This window comes from Sebastes umbrosus, chromosome 17 (assembly GCF_015220745.1).
Source record: "Sebastes umbrosus isolate fSebUmb1 chromosome 17, fSebUmb1.pri, whole genome shotgun sequence".
NCBI classification, from domain to species: Eukaryota; Metazoa; Chordata; class Actinopteri; order Perciformes; family Sebastidae; genus Sebastes; species Sebastes umbrosus.
Window position 1 is genome coordinate 11,627,793 of NC_051285.1, and position 22,463 is coordinate 11,650,255.

At 40.2% G+C, this 22,463-nt stretch overlaps 1 protein-coding gene across 5 annotated transcripts in view; it reads right to left on the reverse strand.

Annotated features, from left to right (window-relative positions):
• The window catches only part of LOC119475875 (actin-binding LIM protein 3-like), a 56,693-nt gene extending 45,723 nt beyond the window's left edge, over positions 1-10,970 (reverse strand). For 4 of the 5 annotated variants that reach the window (XM_037748961.1, XM_037748960.1, XM_037748959.1 and 1 more), the window contains exons 1-3: positions 10,851-10,970; positions 6,189-6,770; positions 1,026-1,190 (exon numbers count right to left, since the gene is read on the reverse strand). In XM_037748961.1, coding sequence (XP_037604889.1) covers positions 1,026-1,190; positions 6,189-6,207 — 184 coding nt within the window. In that variant the 5' untranslated portion in view covers positions 6,208-6,770; positions 10,851-10,970. The remainder of the gene's footprint in view (positions 1-1,025; positions 1,191-6,188; positions 6,771-10,850) is intronic. The other variant, XM_037748958.1, reaches the window with a different exon arrangement.
• Between the last annotated feature and the right edge of the window lie 11,493 nt (positions 10,971-22,463).

Consider the following 22,463-nt stretch of genomic DNA (forward strand, 5'->3'; position numbering starts at 1 on the left):
CACACAGATCTGCCTGAGATGCATGAAGTATGATAAACAATCTCTATTAGACTATTTTGATGCTTTTGTTATGCACTCTGGCACATACATTGAAAGTGCAAAAAAAAACAGAATTATGGTTCATGGTTGTATGCCTCCGCTGACCGGTAAAATCACTTTATCATTTTATCCTGTTAGACATTTGTGTGAAATTGTCATAATTAGCATATGAATTCTTGAGTTATGGTCAAAAAAACGTCTTTTGTGAGGTCACAGTGACCTTTGACCACCAAAATCGAATCAGTTCATCCTTTAGTCCAAGTGGACGTTTGTGTCAAATTTAAAGAAATTCCCTACAGGAAAACCTTCCTGAGATATCCACCTGTCACATAATCGCGGACCACATTTGGCGGGCCGTAAATTGAGTATCACTGCCATCTACCTCAAGTTTCTGTTTTTGATATTTAGACATTACATGTGCACTGATTGTTCCCCAGTGGACTTCCATAATTGTGCTGCAGTGGCTGCTGGGATATTTAGACAAAAACCACAACGCCTCTAATGTTTAAAAGATCAAAGATGTCCCCACCTTCTGCTCACTGTGGAGATATCACATGTCACTTTTCATTTTCTGGTGACAGCGGCATCCAATTACTGACGCTCCTGTGTCACTGAATGTTTTTTTTCTTCTATATTATTAAATATAAAACAGTTTGTGATCCACTTTGATCCCGGTGAAGTCATAGCTCAGTTTCTATTTCTGTGAAGCCATCATTGATTCAATTGTGCTGGTTCCTTCTTGTCTGAGTCCTGGCAATTATTTAATATTTAATTATGCAAATTGATGTGGGTGGAATCCACACATGGAAGCACAGGCTTTAGTCCAAGATAGAAAAATAAATGAATATGAAACGTTGTGTGTGTGAGTGTGGGAGTGCAGAAGGGAAGCTGATGTGTACATGTGAGGAGGTGTTAACGTGCACTGAATATACAGAAGCATGTTTTGAGTGTGTGTGTGTATAGGTGCGATGTGGCTTTTTTTTTACCTTGGCAGGTGAAGCAGTTAATGTGGAAGTGTGTGTTTTTGACGCGCACCACCTCCCCACGGCACACCTCGCCACAGCGCTCGCACACGATGGGCGAATTTCCACGGCTGGAGAGAGGAGAGCTGCTGTTGTTGTTTCCTCCGTAAAGACCCGACTGGTACTGAACTGAGGAGAGGAGAGCATCAAAAAACATGTCACTTATTGTCATTTTGAAGCTCTTCCCTTTGTCTTTCTTTCAACGGAATTCAAACATCTGATCAAAGAGATAAAGAAATGTGAAATGACTACCACAAAAAGATGAAGGATTTGTTTTTTCTCAGACGTAGAAGTGTCGTCTTGTCACAGGAACATGTGACAGCTAAACACAAGCTTTAATGTATAATGAATCGGAAAACAGCTGCTCAGGTTTGTCTTCAAGTTGACTCATTCTCAAACATCAGTACAGATGTTTGATTTGTTGTCCCCCTCAAAAAGAATTTCCGCCTCACGGTTGTATGCCACCGCCAGCCAGTCAAATTGCATTTTACACCCATGTCCGTCCAAAATGTCATCACTTCATCATTTTATCCTGTTACACATTTGGGTGAAATTGTCATAATTAGCTAATTAATTCTTGAGTTATGGCCAAAAACGTGTTTTGTGAGGTCACAGTGACCTTTGACCACCAAATTATAATCAGTTCATCCTTGAGTCCAAGTGGACGTTTGTGCCAAATTTGAAGAAATTCGCTCCAGGCGTTCCTGAGACATTGCATTCATGAGAATGGGACGGATGTGACAGTGACCTTGACCTTTGACCTTTAACCACCAAAATGTAATCAGTTCATCCTTGAGTCAAAGTCCGGGCGCAACGGCGCGGAGGCATAAAAATCTACTTGGCCTTTAGATGATACTTTGACTTTAATGCCACACAAACGCTATGGCAACCAATCCTCTGGTGGATCAATAAGACAAAAACACACTATCAAATAGATACTAATAGATAAAAGATAACAACAAACACAAACATGATCACACACGCTCGGCTGAAGGTTTAGAGGAGACAAAGAAGGCTTAGTGATTGACTTTGTAACTACTATAGTGGTTCCTGGAAAGTCTGTTACTCTGCGAGGGGAGATCAGGACGACTTACAACCATTCATTACAAGTCAGCAGCTTAAGAGACAGAAAGAGAGACAGGTGTAGACAGAGAGACGTATACTGACTGACTGCTGCTGCTGGCCTTCAGTATCTTACACAGGAAATATACAGTTACTCATATACTGTAACCTACAAGTTTGCACTATTGTTGCAATGGAAAAGATTTACTATTATGAGTATTACACTTTACAAATTTGCATTGAGGTAGTAGCCTACAATGTAGATGTTTATACCATAGACTGTATATATATATAGATGGTCGACATTTCTCCACTTCCTCCCACTGCACAAAAAAGAAGTCAAAATATCCAGGATACAGGAGCTGCCATCTTGAGATTGTGACGTCATTTGGAGCCAGAGTCTGCACCAGTGGGCAACCTGCGGGTTTGTAAAGTGAAGCCAATGCTGAGGTGCCTTAAACCTGCATTCTTTCTAATAGCCAGCAGGGGGCGACTCCTCTGGTTGCAAAAAGAAGTCTGATTATATAGAAGTCTATGAGAAAATGACCCTACTTCTCACTTAATGTATTTAACTTTTACCCTTTCACAGTGTGTTTTTAAGTTCATGAAAGTTAATTATAACATTTTTGATCGCCTGAAAATGTCTTATTCAGCATTCGGTTGTACGTTTGGTTGCAAAAAAACGACATGGCGACGGCCAAAATGTCGAACTCAAGGCTTCAAAACTGCAGTCCACAAACCAACGGGTGACGTCACGGTGACTACGTCCACTTCTTGTATATGGTCTTCGCAGTAGTGATCGGGGGGGCTGGAGCCGCGTTATCGAGGCCTCACCCACACACCTGCACGATGGAGTACGGCCGCAACTTGTTAGCGTGAGCAACCTAGCTGCTATGTTAGCGCCATGGTAGCTGTGTGTCTAGTAAGACACAACTACTAACCATAGTATTGCTATTACTACATTTATGATCAAATTGACACTGGAACTGACAGCTGTCAATCATGACGTCTCACCTCCTTTTATAGCATCAAATAACTCATTTAAACCAAACTTATCAAAAAAATTAACACTTGAACATACATCAGTGTGATAAAAAAACTACCTAAAATGACAGACACCATCTTTGGGAAAACATTTTTTGACATGTACTTGGACTCTTCAGTTTGGTCCATGTCCCATCCGCTAGCATGGAGGAGGCGGGATGTATGACCTCTACTGCAGATGTATTGGCTTCACTTTTGGGGAGCTGTCATGTCGTCCATCTTTATATACAGTTTATGGTTTATACTAATTTATGTCTATACTTGACTAATTACTTCAGTTCTTGAATTTTCAGTACTTTCTTTGAAGCTTTGACACACATACATTATGAGAGACAGAAAAGGGCACATGAGGATTACACCTCTTTTATCCTCGCTTATGAAACTGGTCAAATCCCTTTTAGAGGAATAAGTCTTTTCTTTACGCTGTCTGAAACACACACACACACACACGTCTCTGTCATGGTAGGACAGCATTGAAGATATTTCACTGACTGAGCATATTTGAACAATATTGATTTAGATTTTTTGTAACAATCCACTGACCTCTATCCAGTGTGCAAACAATCTGATCAACAACTCTACTGTATTCTACTCAATTACATTACAGTCATTAATGTTGCTGCTTCCCGGAGTATTATGCAATCGCACACACACACACACATACATACACACACACACACACACACACACACACACACGCACACAACATGCCGGCAGGTTAAGCTGATGACAGCAGGAGAGAGACAGAGTTGTGGATCTATAAATGTTTTCAGGAGAGAGAAAAAAAAGGTAAAACTGGGACAAAAATGTTTCCTAACAAATTGTAGCACCAGTATGTGTTTGTGAGTGAGTGTGTGTTTGTGAGTGAGTGTGTGTGTGTGTGTGTGTGTGTGTGCACACACCACAAAAGCTGGCATCGGCTCCGTAGCCAGATGGCAGCACAAGGACTGGAACTACAGACATAGAAAGCCACCTGTGTGTGTGTGTGTGCTCACATTTATTGTGTGTGTTTGTTACTATTAGTAGGTTTAAATCTTGTATGTTCTAGTTTATGTAATTGATGAAGGTGACAACATGTGCATGTACTGTACATGTACTATGTGTGCTTCAATGTGTGTGTGTGTGTGTGTGTGTGTGTGTGTGTGTGTCTTGAAACAACTGACCAGGAGTCCTGTGCACACACAACCTTTAACCATTGTCTACACAGTGGTTCCCAACCTTTTTCTCTTGTGACCCCTGAGAGTAAAGTAGGAACCGAACGCTGAGTAAGACATTTTTAGGTGACTAAAATCTTACAATTATCTTTCATGAACTGAAAACACACTGTGAAAGTTCTACAACGAAAACACAGACAACTCCCAGACCGGACAACGCTGTAATAGCGACCTGTCAATCACAAGGTAGCCATGCCCTAAATCATCCCATGCTTTATGGTCTATTTGACTCTAAATGGGACCATAATTTACTAAATGAACATCATGCTGTATTGAAGAAGGCTAGATTGAAACTAGCGGTTGAGACCATAAATGTTTACTGAGGTAATAAATCAAGTGAGAAGTAGGCTCATTTTCTCATAGACTTCTACACAATCAGACTTCTTTTTGCAACCAGAGGAGTCACCTCCTGCTGGATATTAGAAAGAATGCAAGTTTAAGGCACTTCAGCATTAGCTTCACTTTTCAGACCTGGAGGTAGCCCACTGCTCATGACCCCTCAGAAAAAAATTGTAATTTAATGTCACCTCTATTTCCCTACAATTCTCGCTCGAGTGGCTTCAAAGTCTGCGCTGTTTGACAGCAACACATATTTATTGTGACCTTTGACCTCGTGGATAAACAGCTTGGATAAAAAAAAAAAACAATAAGGTCCCAGTTCATGTGAATAATCCTCTTCTTTTCTGTGGGAGAAATTTTGGGGATTACAGTCACTCAGCTGTGGGACCTCTGCTACGCTGACATAGTCATAAGTGCATGAGAGTGGAGCGCCGCCGGAGCCCTTATGAGGTTAAATATCTCCTTTAGGTAAGAGGTATAAAACTGAGCGGCTGCTAGGGAGGTGTGAGTGGCTTCTTGATGTGGAAAGCACGATGCTGTGTCATCATGTCTGCAGAGCCGCTTTGTTTTTGGGGAAAATAGATTTGGGGATTTAGTGGTTTCACATTAATAAAAAACCTGCTTCATGTGGTTTCTATGTTTAGACATTGAGACGTTTTAATATGTTGCCTGGCACAGTGTGGACCAAAGATGTGCAGCTTCTTTTCTTCTCTCCGAAATATCTGGGTAGCTGTCACAGGCTCTTCTGACTGTCTTACTTAACTAATACTGATTGCTATAAGTACTGATTCCTCCCACAAAACACACACATAATTATTGAATAAAATGATGGATGAATTGATTGGGTCCTGCTGCGACTGTGGGAATTTCTCCAGTGGAGGAATCCCTGGTTATCAGAACCACAGAAATCTATATCAATCATGATGAAAATACTGATGAATGCTGTCAGATATCAATACTACACAATCAGCCTCTGTCTCTAACCTTCACTGACAGCTAATGGCATGATGAAATACAGTGTCAATAAGTGAGTCGGCGATCAATAACCTCAGTGGAGGGCTGTTTTATGTCTACTTCAGGTTTAAACCCAGGAAGCTGTCTGTTTCTGAATATTTTCACTTTAACGTTGGTTTCAAACACTTGATTTTAATGTGTTTTGTATGATATTATGCTATGTATTTATTTTGCATTTGTTTTATGTTGTGTGGCGTCTTAAACTTTAAAGTATGTTTATTTGCTGCTGTCTTGGCCAGGTCTCTCTTGCAAAAGAGATTCTTAATCTCAATGAGTACTACCTGGTTAAATAAAGGTTAAATAAAATAAAATAAATAACAAATTTTAAAAAAAACTCCCAGGACATTGTATTATTGATTATGCAGAAGCAATCATACATACATGAAAACACATGTGTGCACCTTTAAGCTCACCAGCAAACACATTTACACACATGATGACACACATTTCTTACCATTTGTTGGTCCACTCATGATGTGAGGTGGAATGATGATCTTCCTCAAAAAGCTCCAGATATGACCTGTCAACTCTCTCTGTCCCTACCCGACTTTAGTCTCTCGGTGTCGGTCTGGAGAGAGGAGGGCTTTCCCTGCTCCTCCCAGGAAAGCGGATTACACTGGAACCTCTCCACCCTGCGTAAAAGCCAGCCGGTTGAAGGAATTAAACTGACTGTACCGTCCTCCTCTTCCTCCTCCTCCTCCTCACGCCTTCAGCCTCTCCCACCCAACACGCCCCAGCAGCGGTCCTCTGGTTCCTCTGGTTCCTCTGGTGAGGCGCAGAGGCGTCCATCTCCTCCGGGAAAGAGTCAGTGCGCTCCGGCGTGAAGGGCTGAAATGCAGGATGGTTGAGTTTCTTTCTGGTTTTTCCATCAGACTGACTGTCAGAGAGCAGCTTTCACCGGAGCAGGACGGGCTCCTCTCACGGTGCGACAGCGCCACGTAGCGTCTGAGCTCCAAACTGCAACAAACACCAACAAACACCACCCACCAACTCAACGTGCATCAGTCAGATGGATCTGTTGCGTCCCCAAACTGGTCTAGAGAGGAGAGAGGGGGAATGACATAGAAATAGATTATATAGAGTGTGTGAATCTTTTATTGCCAGATATAGAAGATTATATGTAACTTCAGGGACAGCCCTATAGCCAAACAGCCCAGAGTAGAAATAAAACTATACTAAATAAACTACCCAAAAGAAAAGTTAAAGGGACTGTTTGTAACTTCTTACACGTATAAATCAATCCGGGTCGGTGTCCCATGCGCGCTCGCGTGTGGCTACGCTGTTCAAACTCAGACTCCAACACAAACTACACGGAAGCACCAAAACCACATAGTTATATCTATTGAAGCCCGTCTGTTAAACAGTGTTGGCCGCAGTCGGAGGACCGTAGCTTTGGTCTCCAGGGCCGGAGTCTCTGCTGTACTCTGCTCCTCTGCCTGCTTGCCTTCATTCACACAGCGCGCTCGTTCTCGCTCTTTCTCTCCACTCTCACGTGCATGCGCGCACGCTCCACACTGCATTAGAGTTAGTTTAGCTCTGAGAATATCTAGTGAATGTACAGTGGACGTTTGTGCAGAAATAAATGCTGCAGCTCCTCCAGACCAACAGAGGTTTTCCGTGTCTTGTGACACGCAACGAGAAACGTTATCGTCTCTGACCGGGTGACGGTGTCTCCCCTGTTCCCTCCAACCACGGTTGGGAGGCTGAGGCAGGAAAAGCCAACACTAGGATCAGCAGTGATTCATGGAGAGACCTTCGTCTGGTCAGCTAACATTACTGCCAAGCAGGTGAAATATAGTGATATTGTGGTTTTAGCTGACGTGTGTCGCCTCACTGTTTTGAGCGATGCTCGTTCATGTCTATGTAGAGCGAGCACAAGCACGAGCCCGACGCTGACTTTCGTTGACTTAACGGCCACGGGCATCGCTGTTAACAAGCATTTCTGATTCTTACAAACAGTCCCTTTATTAATAACATTTTTATGTAGACAAATATAAAAAAAAAAAACATATCCACAGAGCCTTCAGAAAGGTGCCGAATAAAAGTATGACGAGGCTTATTACACGGCTCTGTTGAATACTCAATTCTGATAGGTCAATCACAGCATTAGGTCTGTTATTTCTTTATAGCAGACCGTTGCTATGGGCGCAGTTCTGATGTCGGACTCTTGTGGACCGTTTTTGTGTCAAATTATTAATTTCTTAAGTAAGCAGCCGTGTAATAAGCGGGATAAAGTACAGCTAGCGGGTCATTATTGTGAAATAAACCCCTTCAGAGCGATGAGAGACCCCTCTGCTTTGCGGTGGTGTGTGTGTCATCAGCTACAGTAGAGGTTTGATTCCTTCAGGTAGACTCCAGCAGTTTTTCCGCATCGCCCTGTCAGGGTTATTTCACAACAACGACCAGCTTGCTGTACATTATCCCTTACTTGTGAGCCAAAAGTAAAATGTAGTTGGTATCACGTGCGTGGTATCTCTAGGTCATCAGTTAACATTCTTAATCAGTTAAGAAAAGAACGGATAAATGGCAGAGATTGACGGTAAGTGGCTGGCAACGACTTGTTGTGAAGTAAATGCAATGTGACATCTAGTGGTTGAATTTTATCAGTGTTATTGATAGCATCTTTAATCTCAAGCAAAACTCCCTGACAACATAAAAAAAAACAGGAGAAAAGGAAATGTCACAAACATGGGGCCAAAGGTCATATAAAGATACAAAAACATGTGAAACACTAACTTATTATAATTAATTCATGACCTAAATTTAATAGCAAAATCACTACATTTTGACATTAGCCTCACAACAACATACACTAGCGCTATAGATGAAAACACAAATACTGGATGTAAGTAATCAGCAAAAAGTGGCTTTCAAGTGGAGCTCCTCTGCGTTTTTTAATAACCTCCAGGTGGACTGTGATTGGCTGCTGGAGGTCCCCAGATTCATCAGCCAATAGCACGAGGGGCGAAGAGGAGGAGGAGGAGGAGGAGGAGGAGGAGGACAGGGAGCTGAGGAGCAGCAGATATTAACATGTTTTATCACTTTCACCTGTGGGGGAACGGAACAAGCTAATTGCTGGTGACTCTCTATTGGGATTTTATGTGAGACGTGTTTGTAATTTGGTACTTAATCAGTCCTGTGTGGTAACCATGTAATATTCCTGTAATATTCCAATCACGAAAGTGTGTCAATGGCTCTCAATAGCCAGTTAATGGTGGCCTGATTGTGGGACACTTTAATCCTATATGGTATTTTTTTTTTTTTCTTATAGAGTGTCAGTTTAATAATTATATAATAATCCACAGAGAATTTAGATAAAAAACACTCTAAAATTAATATCTATATACGTAAGACTTGCAGCTGTGCAGCAGAGAATGAATTAGAAATTATCAAATTTAAATCATCATACAGTTGTTGGTGTCATAGTGTCATTTAGCAGGTGTTTCACTATGTATATTATTATTATTATTATTATTATATAATAATAATAAATAATAATAATAATAATAATAATAATATAATATAATAATATAACATTTGGGCTGTCAAAGTTAACACGTTAATAACGCCAATAATTTCTTTAACGCATTAACACAATCGATCTTTCGGAGGTTGCATACTATACTAGCTTTGCGACATAATTGCTTGTCACGAAGGAGTCTAAATAACGCTCCAAACTTGCGCTAAATGTTGGCGCAAAAACTGTAATTGCCATTTTCAAAGGGGTCCCTTGACCTCTGACCTCAAGATATGTGAATGTAAATGGGTTCTATGGGTACCCACGAGTCTCCCCTTTACAGACATGCCCACTTTATGATAATCACATGCAGTTTGGGGCAAGTCATAGTCAAGTCAGCACACTGACACACTGACAGCTGTTGTTGCCTGTTGGGCTGCAGTTTGCCATGTTATGATTTGAGCATATTTTTTATGCTAAATGCAGTACCTGTGAGGGTTTCTGGACCTTATGTGTCATTGTTTTGTGTTGTTAATTGATTTCCAATAATAAATATAAATATACATTTGCAGAAAGATGCATATTTGCCAACTTCCATGTTGATAAGAGTATTAAATACTTCACAAATCTCCCTTTAAGGTACATTTTAAACAGATAAAAAATGTGCGATTAATTTGTGATGCATTGTGAACTATGGACAATCATGCAACTAATCGCAATTAAATATTTTAATCGATTGATAGCCCTAGTAATAACATTTCTGAACAAGACTGGACCCCTGAGATGGTTTAATCTGCTTTCGGAGCTGGTCACATTACAGTTATGAGTGATGTACTGTTTGGCAGTTGTGTTTTAAATTGTTTTTTTATACATCTGCTGACTGCTGCATGAAACATAGAGGATATATTTTATAATAGAATATGAGTCACCATGACTCATTGGCTCATATCCCTGTTGTAATGTGAAAGTGATGCCATTCCAGTAAAGTGCCTGCAGATCGTGGTATATTATTATACAGGACATTCAGTTTAAACTCACTTCCGATAACTACAGACTTAATGGAGGAAGGAAATAAATGTTATTCTGAAAAATGTTGTACAGCTCAGTTTGAATTGTCTCACTATCATTTAGATACCGACTTCATTGACAGTGGCAAGACTGGATTATCATCTGCTCACAATAAGCAGGCACTTGTCCCAGCAGTCCCAAAAAGCTCAGGTTCACCGCATGTTAATTGCTTTTTGGTTATTTGATTAAATGCAAATGTGTCAGGAAATTTGCAGCACTACAATACTTCCACTGTCGTAACTGTATTGTGCTCATAAGGTCTAACAGATTAACCTGGCCATGGATGATGAATAATGGAAAAATCATTTTCTAAAGACTTTATAAAGAAGTATACATGTTACATTTTTTCATTATAAAAATTGTAGAAAATATATTTCACAGTATAAATATATATATATACAACAAATAACAAAATGTAAGGAAAGGAAAAAATAATCATACATTTATCAATTTATAATTTTTGAGTTTTCAGTAGTAGTCAAGTTTTAAAATCAGTATCTTAATATAATAATATTAAAAAGAAATCACATCATCAACAGATAATCTGCAACCAACAGGTAATCAAAGCATCAAAGTGGTAAATTAACTCACACATCATGTTGAAGATCAGAAAGAGTGAACAAAGGGAGGACACAACATACTGTAAATAGGGCCTCTGATTTGGATGAATTGATTGCACATGAGGGGGTCAGTTCCTTTAAGACAGCAGCGTTTGTTTTATCCTCCCTGCCTCAGGTGTGGTCATGTGATCCTTCCTTGGGACTTTTAGAAGTAATGATGTTTTTAAAATATGGTCTAAAACTGGGCTATATATTGCCAATAAATCCTGGTCTGCATCAGAGAGCTAATGCATAGAGGCGATGTTGAAAAGACGTCTATTGCTCAGTGTTTTCATAGTAGGAAAAGATCAGGTGGTGCAAAGTTTGCTGACAGGGATTTGTAACAACAATGGATCGTATTCATTTTAAATGTTTAAAAGTACAAAACACAGTGTAGGCTCCTTTCAAAACTGTACATTTTAATCTTTTTTGGATCTTGTATTGCAGATATTTCTGTTACACTTTCTAAAAACAAATGTTTCCAGCTGTTTTAATCTGATTGATCCCTGATTCATAGATAGATGGGCAGGTGGATAAATAGATACAAAATGACTGAATAGACCACAGTTAAGCAATGTCAGCCATAATGAGCCACTTATCTGTAGCTACACAGAAACACCAAAGGGTGGCAGCACACGTTAAGATATTATATTCATGGAAACACTGAAGGGTGTGGAGGGATTTTATTACGTCCTATTAGTGAAATGTCAAAATAGAAACCAGATAAGGAAACTTGAACTACTCAAAACTGTCCATCCAGGTTATATGAGATGCCTTCTGGGTAATGTAGTGGTGTCAGTGGCATTAGAAATGAATGACCTTATCCAGAACTGTAATCCATCAGAATATTTAAAAAACTATTTTAACAATATCCCCTATTTTTTAAATAACAAACTGACATCATAGTCTTCTGTTTATAAAAAAAAAAAAAAATCCAGTTTCAACATAGTCGTGAGGTTTGTTTTCCCTTGGATACAACAGCCCGCCAACACAAAAACATGTTTATGCAGTTGCTTTCAGCCTGTCCTGGCTCACATCCCTGTAAATTAAAACAATGTGCAGGATACTTCCTGCAATTACTGGCGAACCATCGACACTTCCTAACGCCTCCTTGCTGATGTTTCTGCACCAGAAGGGAAACATTTAACAACAAATTTGCTGAATAGAAATCGCCATTTATGAAAATGACAAATAAAGTTGTGGAGCATTTCTGAACAGAGATGGCTTTTGTTGTAAAACAGCTACAGTATAGAGGTTTGATTCCTTCAGGACGATTTCTGTGGCCCTTCTGCCTCTCATATGTGCTTTCAGAATCACAGACTCAGACCTCAGGTCTTGGCTTATGCCTTCAATCAGAAGTCGACTGGGGTCAGAAAAACAATATGGAGTCACTTGGAGTATCACATCCAGTCTGTAGGGACATTCAGAAGTGATTAATGACCTATTGTTAATTCTGGCTGCCTATTTGAAAGCAATTTGGGACACTGTATGCGTGTATGCGTGTACGCGTGTGTGCGTGCATGCGTGCGTGTGTGCGTGCGTGTGTGCATACATTTGCAGTAACAAGTAGTTTAAAATCACACAAAGGGCATCGTTGGAGTTCTAAATACTCACTAAAACTGCAGCCATCTTTTCTGTGATTAAAGGTGCTAAATTCAAGATTGGGAGCACTTCTATTGCCTCTTCACGGCTCTCAACATGGCGACGGCTGAGCCGGCGAGGAGAAGCTTGGATTACAAAACACACACTGAGGGAGAGCGACTTCATTCTCTGCTCAGGTAGACATTACTCCACTATATCAGTGGTTCCCAACCTTTTTCCTTAGGGGACCCCCTTTTCTATCGTTTAGTAAACGGAGGACCCCTGACTAAGTGACATATTTTATGGATATTTCATATCATATTCAATGCATAACAATAACCGTACAGAGCACCTGATAAACTGTGCAATTAACCCAAATAGTGAACGCAATAACTGCAGGAAGTTTGTGTTAAACAAGAGATTTGGTTGAATTTTGAGCAGATTATTTTCTGTGAATATTACATCAGAGATGAATTTTGCTGTTATTTTTAGGGACTTTTAATAAAATTCTCTGTATTGTGTTTTTGTATTTTTATTTTTAGCAATCGTTCATACTTGATTATTTTTACAAAGTCAGTGTTTTCTTCACCCTGACGGTTGTTTTAACTTAAATAAGTAATAATAATAATACAGGACGAGGCTGTTTAGCACAGAGGGAAGACTGTGAATATAACTTCAGGTCTTCACTGTGCCCTTATCCTGTGAGATTTGCTTTAAGTTATTATCTTAAATAATAATCCAAACTTTAAAAATAACAATTTCATTTAGTTTTCTTCACAGAAATGAATGAAATCCAGACATATAGGCCAACTGTATAGTATTTTTTAAGTTGTCTTAGATCCCTTAAAATGAAGAAGGCCTGGCGACCACTGTGAAGCTTTGGCAGGTTGGGAACCAGTGTCCTATATCTTTACATAGTTATTTGCTGCTGTATCAATGTTCTCGATATCCTATAGAGGACCTTTAAGTCATTGATTTTTCTACAATTTAAAAGCCATTAGTATAGTATTACAGGCGTAATATGTGTTTTGAATTTCCCTCGGGATCAATAAAGTGACTATCTATCTATGTTCTAAAAGAGGAAATAGAGAGGATGTCTGTTGTCTGTGAAAGATGAAGTGACATTTTTGTCAGTCAGACCAGATGCAGCTGATGGGGAAGTTGAGATATTAAGATAGTACTAAAGACAATATGCTTTTGCAAATATGGTTTATGTGCATACATGTGAACTGAAGAAAAATAATAGCAGCCATCAAATACTGTACTTTACCTGAGTGTTTCTGTGAAAAAAAGAAAGACAAATGTGAGTCGAGAATTAAGTGAAACTATCAATATCAGTAAATCATTTGCACATTAAGTTTGAGATGTTCATGTACTGTAATATCTTGGCTGGGAGCCTCCACTTGTCTCTATGTCACATTTAATACCATGCACCACCAGGTAAGATGCTACAGTAAACCAGCTGCAGGAATACAGTATGACACTATCATGAAGAGGGCGCTGCTGTTCCAGTGCAAACAGGTAAATCATTGTGTTTACACGTACAATAAAAGAACTTATTGGGGGCTGGAGGGGCAGACAGAAAATGACAAAAGATAAAACAAACACACATGGTGTGGTGCCTGAGAGGGGAGTAATTAGTCACATCCTCTTGGACAGGAAGTAACATGCTTCATAGGAAATGTGGTGCAACACCAGCCTATAAATACCTCCGCAGGGAGATCGAGAGGGAAAGAACTGGTTGTATATCTGCTAACTGCTCCACCGTGTTCACCAGCTAGTCGCTAACTTTGACTGTGTGCCATTTGGTGCTGGACCAACCCATACTCACTCCCAACTCGTCAGATACCGCTGCTTGGTCAGCGCCCCTCAGCATCGGAGACCGACGAACGTGGTACCCCTCTTGCGTTACTTTTGGACGGACCGAGGACGGTGTGTCAATATATCCTCGTTACATGCATAGTGTCCTTTCAAAATAAACTTCTGTTTTCACAGGAAGTTAGGTTTAGGCAACACAACCACTTAGTTAGGGTTAGGAAACGGTCATGTTTTACGTTAACTTCACTGACTCATGTGATTTGCGACTCACGGGACTCACGGGACTGATTAATGACTCACATGACGAGTTGGGAGTGAGAACGGGTTGGCTGGAGAGGTAGCGTAAAGAGGGTGTTTCGAACTTTTTTGTGAAAGCCAGACAGCTGATGCTGTAGCTCAAATTTGAAAATGATGAACTTCAATTTTACTGTCAGACTACAACACATTTTAAAACACAAGAAAAAATGCCATCATCCCTCCAATTTCAAGTGTCTGCGTTATTAACTGTCTATGTCATATCCCGGGGATCTGGAAGACATTTATTGATAGAAGCCTGAGGACACAAATGAGAGAAGATTACACCGTCTTTTGTTGCACAGCATGAGCTACTGATGTTTTGCAAATACTATTACGCTCATAAATACACGTTTATCTTCACAGTAAGACTGGATATTAACAGTTTTTGTATTTATCACAGTGTGGAGACACGACTCTACATTGAGGACACTCTCCTCCCGTTTGGAGACAAATTTTTGTCCTGGTATAAGTAACAAAGATTTGTCAGTCAGGAAATGGGACAAGGTGAAGGTGAGATCACTGTCACTGACTTGACTTGACTGTCATGACTGTGTGTGTGTGTGTGTGTGTGTGTGTGTGTGTGTGTGTGTGTGTGTGTGTGTGTGTGTGTGTGTGTGTGTGTGTGTGTGCGTGTGTGTGCGTGTGTGTGTGTGTGTGTGTGTGTGTGTGTGTGCGTGTGTCTGTGTGTGTGTGTGTCTGTGTGTGTGTGTCTGAGTATTATCACTACCTTCACCTCTCATTATTAAGGGGTCATAAGCGAGTTCTTTATATGTCAGGGCCCTGTTCTTTAGAGGGAGATTTATTATTGATAAATCAGAATCTAGAGGTCAGAGGTCACAGTACACACCCCAAAAACGTAAGATTTATAACTGTGGGAGATGAGAGTAAGGCCGATAACTCATTTTCTTTCTCTAAATAAAAGATAGACCACACCTCATGTCCAAAGATCTTCAGATAGACGTATTTACAATACATTGCCTCCCACTTTGTCCCAAAATACATCACATGAGCAGACATTCCTGTGTTTTTTAAAGTTTCATCTCTCCCACAACACGTCATGGTAAAATCCCCTTAATGTGTGTTTATCATCATATCAGATGGTGATTATCGTAACCAACATTCAGCACACTGTTGTTGTGTGTTATTCAACCATACCGATGGAGTCATCTTTCACACGGGAGACATGAAATAATCTCAGTCAGCCATTTGTGACTGTGATAACAATGTGAGGATTACACAATACCTTTATCTGTAAAGACACAGAGACAAATAATTCAACTCAGGACAACCGAGAGCTGTTTTCCGTACAATTCAAAATACTGAGTTAAAAACAAGGGGCTACATCCGGGTCTGAAAAGTGAAGCCAATGTGGAAGTGCCTTAAACTTGCATTTTTTCTAATATCCAGCAGGGGGCGACTCCTCTGGTTGCAAAAAGAAGTCTGATTGTATAGAAGTCTATGAGAAAATTAGCCTACTTCTCACTTGATTTATTACCTCAGTAAACATTGTAAACATGAGTTTATGGTCTCAATCGCTAGTTTCAAGTCTTCTTCAATACTGCATAATGTTCATTTAGTAAATGATGGTGCCATTTAGAGTCAAATAGACCATAAAGCAGGGGATGCTTTAGGGTGTGGCTACCTTGTGATTGACAGATTGCTACCACGGCTTCGCTACCACAGCGTTGTTCAGCGTTCAGTTGTAATAAAAGACACTCTAAAGAGTTGGCTGTTCATTTCTTCCGGTTAGTAGCCTACATTTAGTTTGAAGCATGTTTTTTGCTAGCCGTAATTAGCATCTCAATTAATATCGCAATTAACTTGAATTATGGATGCACCTTGCTAACCAAAGCTAGCAGTGGCGTTAGCTGGTAACTTAGCATTTGCTATGCTAAAGGTACGGCGCCCCGAAGAGTGTCTACAAGGTAACCCGCGAGTTGGGCAAACTCTCGCAAGATGGTTAAGTTCAGGCATGGATCTCGAATAGTAAAGGTTAGGATAGGTCGTCGGGCAGCGAGGCTTTCGAGAGTTTTTGCAAGCTTTTGCTGATTTCAGATCAGATTTCGCAATTTGCAGGTTACCGACCCTGCTGAGCCTCGCTCTTCCCCAGCTCCACCCTCTCATCCAAACGTGGTCACTTCTGGCTCCAAAAAACAACATCTTCTTATATACTGTCTGTGGTTGAAGCACATCAGCATTATGGCACCGAAGTTTGCTGTTGTAGTAGATTAGTAGACCTCGGACATCTCTCTTCTTGGCTTGCTGCTGCTTCTCTCTCACACATAGGTCAAACCTCGGTGTGGAGCCAGTTTTTTCACAGCTTTGGTTTGAATCCAAAGTTGTCGGAGCAGCTGTGTTTGGACAGACAGGAATTCTCTGAGCCTTCAGGGTACAGTAAAATAGCAGGATAGTACTGTATCTGACGTAGGTCCGATTTCCACCACACAGTGACCTTGGTTAAACGTGTTAATGTGTTTGTTAGGTACTGTCAGTTGAGTTTAAAGATACAGTGAAATTAAATCTTGGATTGTTCCAGCACTGACAAAACATTAATCAACAACTATGTTGATAATCATTTAATTATTTAAATCGTTTATTAAGCAAAAACACCAAACATTCTCTGGTTGAGATGATTTGCTATTTTTCTCTGTTTTACATGTGTGTTAATTTAATATTTGGGGGTTTTGGACTGTTGGTCTGGCCAAACAACGTAAACTGCGATTGGTATGTTTCACTACTTTCTAACGTTTCATAGCCCAAACGATCCATCAACTGAGAAGAGTTAACCCAGGTGTTGCATGCTTACACTTGATGTTAAACTATTTTGAGCATCTTGTTGAATCTGACTCCAAGTGTAGAGGTAAATATCTAAAAAATGAGAAAATAAGAACTTGTGGTAACTAGTAAGATAAAAAATTATGAGCTTTCTACACGCTGTGTGCCAAAAGCTGTCAATTATGTGTATAATGGTAAGATTGTCATCTCAGTTAAAGGGGAACTACACCTATTTTACCCATCACTCATCAATTAACTAGCCATGACAGGTATGAATTAGCCCAAAATTACATGATATGATCAGGGGTGTCTCAGCTTAGGCTTGGAGGCATTTTTTTAATGGGACACCTACAATACAAACTGAAGACGTGGAGTTAGAAATGGGAGCAGACAGGGAGCATCTAAAGAATGATGCTGTTTAGTTATATTATAAAGACATTTAGGATGTGCAGACTTATTTTAGGGACAAACTAGAATTACCGTCACATCGCAGTTTTCATCTATGTCTGTCCAAAATGTCATCACTTCATCATTTTATCCTGTTATACATTTGTTTTAAATTGTCATAATTAGCATATGAATTCTTGAGTTATAGCCCAAAAAGTGTTTTGTGGTCACAGTGACCTTTGACCTTTGACCGTCAAATTCTAATCAGTTCATCCTCGAGTCCAAGTGGACGTGTGTCCCAAATTTGAAGATATTCCCTCAAGGTGTTCTTCAGATATCGAGTTCACGAGAATGTAACGGACAGACGGACAATGCAAAAACATTAATGTCTCAAGTGATGGCTGTCGGCGGCGTTGAGGCATACAAATCCTGGAAATCTCAGCTCCGCTTTGACCATTCTCTTGCCAACTTTATGGAACTGCTTTCCACAGGAAGTGAACAGGATGAGTGATGAGACGGTGGATGAATATGTGAATTTTTTCCACTTAAAATCCTCCCAGACATAAACATCAGCTACATACATAACTTAATGATGCTTGTTTTTTTAAATCTATGAAGCTGCAGGCGATCATGAAAATGAATTATTCTTGAGGTAAAAACAGCCACTTCCAAAGCTGGTGAGATGCTTAATGGTGTATTTCAAGAACACTTGATGCATCTGCTGATCCTGAAGAGGTGAAAACTGCTGTTTGTAAAATGGTAACTGAAAGGGGAGGACAAATGACACAGGTGGGGAAAGAGGGATGAAAGTGCAGGGTGAGCTGGGAAAATAAGGACAGATGAAAGATGAGCAGAAGAGAACAAGAGTTACTCAAGTGGAGGGGGTAGGGGAGACAACCAAAGAAAGGAAGCAGAGCGAGAGAGTGATGAGAGAGGAGGTGGAGGGGGAGTTATGATCGAGACGGGAGAGGAGATGAAAGAGGAGAGAGCGATGAAGGGAGGAGAGAAAATGAGAGAGGTGGAGCGATGGAGAGACAGGAAGAGTGAGAGTGACGATGATGAGAGAGGAAAAGGAGAGAGGAAAGGAAAGGTGCTGACTGGCAGAAAGAGTGTTTATCTTTCTGCTCACATGCCTCGACTCTGATCTGTGAGAAGCATTCGCCTCTCCTTGCCTATCAACACACACACACACACACACACACACACACAAATGTAACTTGAGAGGAACACTGTGAAAAAAGTCACTTGTAGGACAATTGCAAAGTGATTCAAATAAGGTTCTCTATCATTTTCTTGTGACACTGAATTTCTCTCGCCACCTTGTTCGACCCTTTTTAATCATCACATCTGTCATAACAGCTGTCTCAGCCAGGCTGAGGTGACGCTGGGGCTGTAAGAATACATAAACATGGTAGAGGAGGACAGAAGCTGAGCAGGAGATAGTAAGAATAAAATGATTTTAAGAGGTATTCTGTATTTTGAAGGATTACTTTCAGATCCATTCCACTCATATTTTCTTTTATATGCTTCAGTACAAAGCAAAGCCTGATTAACGGTTGAAGACAGCTCCTCTACATCACAGTTTCTCTTCAGTATTCAACCTTTTTTTCAGCTACTGTACCTTTTTGGCGTCAATCAAAAAAACACAATGCTACATGTCGATTTTTTACAGCTCAACAAATTCAGTTTGGTAGAATGTACAAAAAATACTACAAAACTCTGATGCCAGTCAATATGGCAACAATTTTGAATACTGTACATATCTAAATTTGATTACCCTGAATCGATTATGATCTTATTTGGGTCATCATAATTTCCTAATCCCAGAAAAGTGCCGTCCATGTAGCCGTTGTCGGATCTTGGTACAGGAAAGATAAGGGGTAGAAAGCCAGACTGGTTGGTATAGGAGCAGGAAACAGCACAGTATGGTCTCACATACCGGATATATACTGTAAAGCCTGGGCCTGTTTTAGCAGAACAAATAAGCTGCACCAAAAACCCAGATGAGGCTGGGAATGTTTTCCTTATAGATGTTCACTCACTGCAAATGAGAGAATTAATTACTGTTGTTTTATTCTGCTACTAATGCATTTCTTTTCAGTCAACGCAGTGACAAATTGTGTAAGATAAAAAATAAATGTGGCTTTACAGACATCTCATGTGAAAAAAATGCAATCTGTTGTAATACTGCAGCTGAAAAATACAAATCTTTTCGTACAGCTTATCAGGACATTTCAGCTACACAATTCATGTGTAACTGCATTATAGATTGATCCCACACCACTTGAGGAAGCCACTCAATACAGAGGCAGGCAGTCTGTTATTTCTGAATAAGTTTTAAAGCTTTTCAGTTTTACTGGATATTGGATTCAGTGGAAAGTAACAGAGAAGATTAGAGGAGGATATTCACAAAAAAAAGACCTTGAGACTGACTCACACTGGCACGCTAAGACAACCAAACCGCCTCAACATCCTCATTTCTTTCCTCTCACTGTCATCTCTCAGTAATTTTCCTTGACTGATAATCAAACACTTTGCTGGAAACATACTGGAGCTTGGCTTTTTGTCATACGATCCCTTCAAATTTAACCCATGAGGCTGTATCATAAGTAGTTGAAGTGTTTAAGTGCGTAGTAGAAACACTGTTGCTATGTGACCGACAACAAAAGACAATGTTGCCTTGTTCTCTTTTTCAAAAATGGTGATTTTTTAAAAAAGATTTTATTTCAAAGTCATTTTTAGCAACATGAAAGTAGACAAAAAAAAGGATTATGTAGGGAAAACAAATGAAAGACATGGTCAGCAAATGTTTTGCAGATATTTTCAGTATGAGCTTGCAATTTGCATTCAAGCTTGCGACTTGAAAGATATACTGTACGTTCATTATAAAACATTTCTTCATTATGTTGCTCTAAATGGAATTGGTGTTGCAAAATTATAAGAATATAATTGATTAAAAGATGGCAAAAGTAATGTACTGTAATTTTGTCTGGCTCATAGACTGTATATAAAGATGGACGACGCGTCTCCACTTCCTCCCACTGTACAGAAGTGAAGACTAAATATCCCGGATAAGGGAGCTGCCATCTTGAGATTTTGACGTCATTTGGAGCCAGAGTCTGTACAGTAGTGATCGTGGGGTGGAGCCGCGGTATCAAGGTCACCCGCCCAGACCAATCGTGAGCTGAGCACGGCTGCAGCTTGCCAGCGAGAGAGACTCACAGCTGTCAATCATGACGTCTCACCCCCTTTTTATAGCATCAAATAATTAATTAAAACTAAACTTACCAGAAAAATTTCACTTCCGGAGTTATTTTAATCCAAACGAAGACCTTTTCTCAAATCTAACTACGTTGTTTTTTTGCCTAACCCTAAGCAAGTCGATCTTTTCTTGAACCTAACAAAGTACTTTGTCGCCTAAACCTAACCAAGTTGTTTCCTGTGAAGACGGAAGTTTATTTTGAAAAGACTGTATGCATGTAAGAAGCGGAAATTGACACATGTTGCTGGACATTCGTAGCAAAATGCATGAAAAATGAGGAGTAATTTTTCGTAAGATATCATACGAAACTGTTAAACGTTGCACAGTGTTGCAGAACTTTCTACATACAAAGTCATGAACACACCACATCAGTGGGTGTTGAGCAGAAAAACAGCAGACAAGCAGCAACTTTGAGATAGCAAATTATAGACAAGAATGGGCTCTGTATTGGGATCAGAGGTATGATATCGAGGGATGGATACTTAAGAGTTAGAAGGTGTGTCAAGGAGAGGAGGATGTGGAGAGAAAGGAAGGGATAGGACAGGAAGAGGTGTGGAGAGGAATGTGTTAGGGCTCGACAGACAGAAGGATGCGGCCATACTGACTGCAATGTGTGTCTCTTCCTATAGGAAGACAAACAGAGAGAGAACATCTAAAGTAGAGAGAGGTTGGAACAAGATGCTAAAGACTTTTTGCTTGTATTTTCTCACCAGTCATGCCACCACTTGGTTTGTGCTCTTCATATGGTTTCCTGTGCAAGCGTGAAGCCCTTTGAATGAACTACTTGCAGGCTCCACCGGATGACGGCAGCTTGCACTTGCACATCATGTGTCTGTTCCAGACATAATGACAGCAGATCAGCCGGGTGGTCGAAACCAAATTGACGCAGGCATTGAAGATGAATCACATTGTTCAAACGCTCACACATCAGTCCTTTTGGCCACATGGATGTTGCTCTGGGCTTCTTGACAAACTTGCCCCAAAATGCATCATGAAAAGCAAAGTGATGAGGAGAGATAAAGAGTGAAACTGAAAGAAAGAGACAAGAGAGACAATGTGAAGCTCTCATTGTGGTTGAAGCATTTCCTTTTTACCCGGCAAAGCACAAAGTGTGACGGAGGCAACATCAACAACAAAAAACAAATATAGAACATCAATAGGCTGTAGGCTTTCCTTCTTAACACGACTTCAGTCGGACATTTGGAAAAGTGGAAAAACTACTGATGCGTCACATGGATCCTGTGGAAATATACCCATGACTTCTCTCCTCTGACACTACTTTCATAATACAGAAGAGAATTGATTAGGCAGCAAGATTGACTGCTTTGTGACGGGTGTCAAAGTGTTCTAACTGTAAAGAATGTGGTGCGTGTGGGAGGATGTTGTTGTGTAAGAGCAGGTTATCATCAGCATAAAGCAGAGAGGACACTGCGTTCAATGACACATGAAAATATTGTTATCAGGGCTGTCAATTGATGAAAATAT